The 1,165-nt window shown below is 63.3% G+C and overlaps 1 protein-coding gene across 1 annotated transcript; it reads right to left on the bottom strand.

Moving 5' to 3' along the window:
- SDRG_14122 (hypothetical protein) lies at positions 1-1,165 on the bottom strand. The gene has a single exon (XM_008620229.1). The coding sequence runs from the start codon at positions 1,116-1,118 to the stop codon at positions 57-59; it is 1,062 nt and encodes a 353-aa protein (XP_008618451.1). The 5' UTR covers positions 1,119-1,165; the 3' UTR covers positions 1-56.

Raw genomic sequence — 1,165 nt, forward strand, 5'->3', positions numbered from 1 at the left:
TCTTTATCGAAAAATGCACATTTTGAATTAAGTTATGTGGCCCATTGCACTGGGTCTCAGACGCATTGTCGCTTGAGCGCCGGGAGCATGGCGGTGCTGCGGACAGTGTCGTCGTCGCCTTCGTACGTCTCGCGCGACCGGCGACGTGCAACGCTGGCCGTCGCCGCGACGACCACATTGAGCGAAAGGTGCGGAAATGACACGCTCTCTTGCGTAGAAGTGACCAGCTGGGCCTTTGTTGCCGTGAGCCAGCCAGCGCGGTCGCCGCTGGAGGCCCGGACGACGTAGACTTCGGGCACATTCGCTGAAAACACCAGCGTACTGCAAATCACTTGGCCTTTCTGCAGCGTCTCGAGACACGTGGCGACGCTTGGCGACGGGTTGGAGACTAGCGTCGTGTTGTCATCGAGGGCCACAGCGTTGCAGTCACGAGTGGGAAACACCCGGAGGAGCTCGGTGGTCGAGACCCATAGCATCGATCCTTCGAGCCGGGCAAACGACCCACCGAGGAGATCGTGCACGTGCAAGTCGGTCGAGACGAGGTCGCCGTACGCCAAGGACCCGACCATCACCGTGGTGGGACCCAAGCCATTGTAGAGCGGCGTGGCGGCGAGAACGTCGTGGACGCGGAGGCCGGGCACCGGGGTCACCCGCGCCGCCATGGCAATGCCGCTGCGGGCCTCGTAAATGTACCGACCAGCTTCGATCTGGAGAAAGATTGCGTCGTCTTGGCCGTACTCGCGGCGCGTTGCAATGACGAGCGCGCCCGTGGGCAAGATGTAGGGCGACCCGTCCGGCTGCTTGGCGCGATGGGCAAACTGTGGCGACGCGCAGACATGGATGGGCTCGAGGAGGCGGTAGATGAAGTAGCCGTCTAGCGGCAGTGCCTCGCGGGCGCGGCTCGCTGCATGGCTCGCGGTGTACTCGTCGATGGCTTGCTTGAGCGCAAAGTTGGGCACCAGCAGCGTCGAGGCCAGATGTGCGTTCGTCGACGGGCTCGTCGTGTGCGTGCGCAGCCACGTGGCAATGCAGTGACGCTCGTACGAGTGGCCGTCCATGGCGACGACCGGGTCGGTCATGACCTCGTGCGAGATGGGGCAGACGAACGAGGCGAGCATTTTGCGTTTCTGCGCCGGGACGGTCGCGCCCGTTTCTGCCGAGTATG

Source organism: Saprolegnia diclina (genome assembly GCF_000281045.1).
Source record: "Saprolegnia diclina VS20 unplaced genomic scaffold supercont1.67, whole genome shotgun sequence".
Taxonomy (NCBI): domain Eukaryota; phylum Oomycota; class Saprolegniomycetes; order Saprolegniales; family Saprolegniaceae; genus Saprolegnia; species Saprolegnia diclina.